Source organism: Bison bison, unplaced genomic scaffold (assembly GCF_000754665.1).
Source record: "Bison bison bison isolate TAMUID 2011002044 unplaced genomic scaffold, Bison_UMD1.0 scf7180017861046, whole genome shotgun sequence".
Lineage (NCBI taxonomy): Eukaryota > Metazoa > Chordata > Mammalia > Artiodactyla > Bovidae > Bison > Bison bison.
The window spans coordinates 2213905-2214532 of NW_011491618.1; the positions used below are offsets into that span (position 1 = coordinate 2213905).

The 628-nt window shown below is 67.4% G+C and overlaps 1 protein-coding gene across 2 annotated transcripts in view; it reads right to left on the reverse strand.

Moving 5' to 3' along the window:
* Nucleotides 1-628, reverse strand: part of RUNDC3A (RUN domain containing 3A) — a 9745-nt gene that overhangs the window by 2693 nt on the left and 6424 nt on the right. For both annotated transcript variants that reach the window (XM_010832451.1, XM_010832452.1), the window contains exons 7-8: nucleotides 442-607; nucleotides 169-326 (exon numbers count right to left, since the gene is read on the reverse strand). In XM_010832451.1, coding sequence (XP_010830753.1) covers nucleotides 169-326; nucleotides 442-607 — 324 coding nt within the window. The remainder of the gene's footprint in view (nucleotides 1-168; nucleotides 327-441; nucleotides 608-628) is intronic.

The window sequence follows — 628 nt, forward strand, 5'->3', positions numbered from 1 at the left end:
GAGAATAAAGCTAGGTTGCCCGGGGAGGGGGAATCTCAGGGTGGTGGTATCGGGCTCAGTGGTCTGATGTTGGTGGATGGTATCAGGAAAGGTGATGTTAGAGTCAGCGGGGGCGATGTGGTCGGGGTGGCGGGGGACCGGGGTCAGGGCCGCGACGGCGGCACTCACAGCTGCTCCTGGAGCTCCAGGATCACGCCTTCCAGCTCCCGCTTCTCCCGCTGGTTCTGCGCCGCCGCCTCCTCCAGCTGTAGTTGCAGCCGCCGGTTCTCCGCCTCCAGGTCCTTCAGCTGCGACTCGCGCAGACGCACCAGCTCCTCCAGGTAGCCCTGCGGGGCGCCGGCTCAGCCCGGGCGGCGAAAGAAGGGGGTCCCCGCGGCCGCCCGCCCCGCCTTCTGCCCGGCTCGCCCGGCTCACGCCCCGCCCACACCGCGCGCCGCGCACCTTCTGCGCGTAGACAATGCGGAACTTCTGTTCCATCTTGTGCCACTTGCTGTACCAGCTGTCCTCGTCGGTGACGAGCGGCAGGTACGGGTGCTCGGGCGAGTTGTCCTCGCTCGTGCTGCTCTCGGCGCTGTGCCGCTCCTCCTCGTCCGTCAAGTAGTCGTAGCTTGAGGGAGGAAGCAGTTAC